General features: G+C 35.9%; 1 protein-coding gene across 1 annotated transcript in view; it reads right to left on the bottom strand.

Annotated features, from left to right (window-relative positions):
- Positions 1 to 2,124: 2,124 nt before the first annotated feature.
- Positions 2,125 to 2,640, bottom strand: part of PM20D2 (peptidase M20 domain containing 2) — a 68,610-nt gene continuing 68,094 nt past the window's right edge. The window contains exon 8 of the mRNA XM_023517707.1: positions 2,125 to 2,640. Within this exon, the coding sequence (XP_023373475.1) occupies positions 2,543 to 2,640 (98 nt within the window). The 3' untranslated portion in view covers positions 2,125 to 2,542.

Raw genomic sequence — 2,640 nt, 5'->3', positions numbered from 1 at the left:
ATTCTCCTAACCCCCTCCCCTTGTATTAGCTCATCTACTGCCTTCATATTAGAGTAGAATAAGTTGGGTTCTTGCTTCTGCATTCTTGTGATGCTTTACTGAGAATGTGTTCCACCATCATCCAAGTTAATACAAAAGATGTAAAGTCTCCATCTTTTTAGGGGCTGAATAGCATTCCATGGTATACTTATACCACAGCTTGTTAAACCATTCCTGGATTGGTGGGCATTTAGGTTATTTCCACATTTTGGCAACTGTAAATTGAGCTGCAGTAAACAGTCTAGTGCAAGTGTCCCTGTGGTAAAAGGATTTTTTTCCCTTTGGGTAGATGCCTAGTAGTGGGATTGCAGGATTGAATGGGAGGTCTAGCTTGAGTTCTCTGAGGATTCTCCATGTTTCCTTCCAAAAATGTTGTATTAGTTTGCAATCCCATCAGCAGTGTAAAAGTGTTCCCTTCTCTCTACATCCACACCAGCATCTGCAGGTTTGAGACTTTGTGATGTGGGCCATTCTCACTGGGGTTAGGTGTTATCTCTGGGTAGTTTTGATTTGCATTTCTCTGATAATTAGGGATGATGAACATTTTTTCATATGTTTGTTAATCATTTGTCTTCTTTAGAGAAGGTTCTATTCATCTCTCTTGCCTAGAGATATGAGATTTTGGGGTCTTTTTCTGTTGATTAATTTGAGTTCTCTTAAAGTTATCAAGCTTTTGTCCAATTCATAATATGCAAATGTCTTTTCCCATTCTGAAGGTTGTCTGTTTGCTTTGGTTATTGTTTCCTTAGCTATACAGAAGCTTTTCAGTTTAATTAAGTCCCATTTGTTAATTTTTGTTTTTGTTGCAATTGCCACGAAGTCTTCTTCATTAAATCTTTCCCCAGGCCGATATCATTAAGTGTTTCCCCCATACTTTCTTTGAGGATTTTTTGTTGTTTCATGGCCTTAGATTGAAATCTTTTACCCATTTTTAATCCATTTTTGTAAGTGGTGAGAGGTGCAGGTCTCACATGTGGTTATCCAGTTCTCCCAACACCATCTACTGAATAGGGATTCTTCTTTTCCCCAACATATGTTCTTGTTCCGTTTATCAAAGATCAATCAGGTGGCTATAAGATGTTAGTTTCATCTCATGGTTTTCTGTTTGGTTCCAAATGTCAATGTCTCTGTTTTTGTGAAAATGTCTATACACCCAAAGCAATCTACAGATTCAATGCAATGCCCATTAAAATATCATCATCATACTTTCAAGATTTGGAAAAAATAATTCTTCATTTTGTATGAAACCAGAAGAAACCAAGGCAATTCTTAGTAATAACAACAAAGCTGGGGGTATCACCCTACCTGACTTTTGGCTATACTACAAGGCCATAGTGACTAAAACAGCATGGTATTGGCACAAAGCTATTTTAAACTTTGATGATTCCAAGAAAGAAAGCAATATTTATGTATTCAAAGTACTGAATATTCACAGATAAGCTACTATGCTAGGTACTGTAAGAATTTTAAAATACCCATACACACGCATATTAAAAAGATTCTGGCTTCAAATATATAACCCAGCAGAGGAATAATACACCATATATATACAGCAGTTTACAGAACAAGTTTACCACCCTAAACCACAAAACACTCTCATGGATGTCAATTATGAATATAAGATTTTTTTTTTTTTTTCAGATTGATATAAGGGTACAAATGATTAGGTTATATTGTTTGCCTTTGTTAGGTAAAGTCCAAGTTGTAGTTGAGCTCTTCACCCAAGAGGTGTGCCCTGTACCCCTACACTGTGGCCGTTAGGGGACAGCACACCGGTCCTTCCCCCCCACTTGATTGTGGTCTTTCTCTCATGTGGGTGTGTAGCTGCTCATCTATTGGTTTCATGTTAGTATTGAATATTAGATACTTGCTTTTCCATTCTTGAGATACTTTACTTAGGAGGATGTTCCCCAAATCCTTCCAGGTAGATGTAAAAGATGTAAAGTCTCTTTCTTTATGGCTGAATAGTATTTCATGGTATACATATACCACACTTTATTTATCTATTCATGAGTTGATAGGCACTTGGATGGTTTCCACATCTTGGTGATTGTGAACTGACCCATGACAAACATTCTAGTGCAAATATTCTTATGGTAAAATGATTGTTTTTTTCTTCTGGGTGGATGTCTAGCCATGGATTGATTGCAGGATTATAGATGTCATTTCTGAATAGAAGGCTTGAAATCTCTTTGATTTAAAAAATAGATATAACATATAAATTTATGAAGTATTATCATTCGTAAACTGTATATCATTCAGCTTATTTAAGAAATGGCACCACAAACTGGCTTCAGAAATATCACAATTCCATCAAGCATAGAATTGCAAAAATTTTCACTTTAGATATGAGGTAATACGTTTTCTCCACATCCTGTCCTTACTTATCAGGTAGTAGAAATTTGACTTCTTTAGGACTGAAAAATCAAGCATGTCCTCCCCTTCATTTAAAAAAATCATCGTGGCTTCTTAATGATTCAAAGGTGGCTACTACATCCTCCTTTTATTCTACTGTATTTAAAAATTGTTCTTCTTGTAGTTTTAATTTAAAGTCCTCCCTGATTTTTTCCAGCAACTCTGGTTTAAAAATAACATCCAGTG

This window comes from Otolemur garnettii, unplaced genomic scaffold (assembly GCF_000181295.1).
Source record: "Otolemur garnettii isolate 467f Iridium unplaced genomic scaffold, OtoGar3 scaffold00118, whole genome shotgun sequence".
Lineage (NCBI taxonomy): Eukaryota > Metazoa > Chordata > Mammalia > Primates > Galagidae > Otolemur > Otolemur garnettii.
The sequence above is the reverse complement of the archived record's forward strand: the minus strand, read 5'-3'. Positions and strand labels throughout refer to the sequence as shown.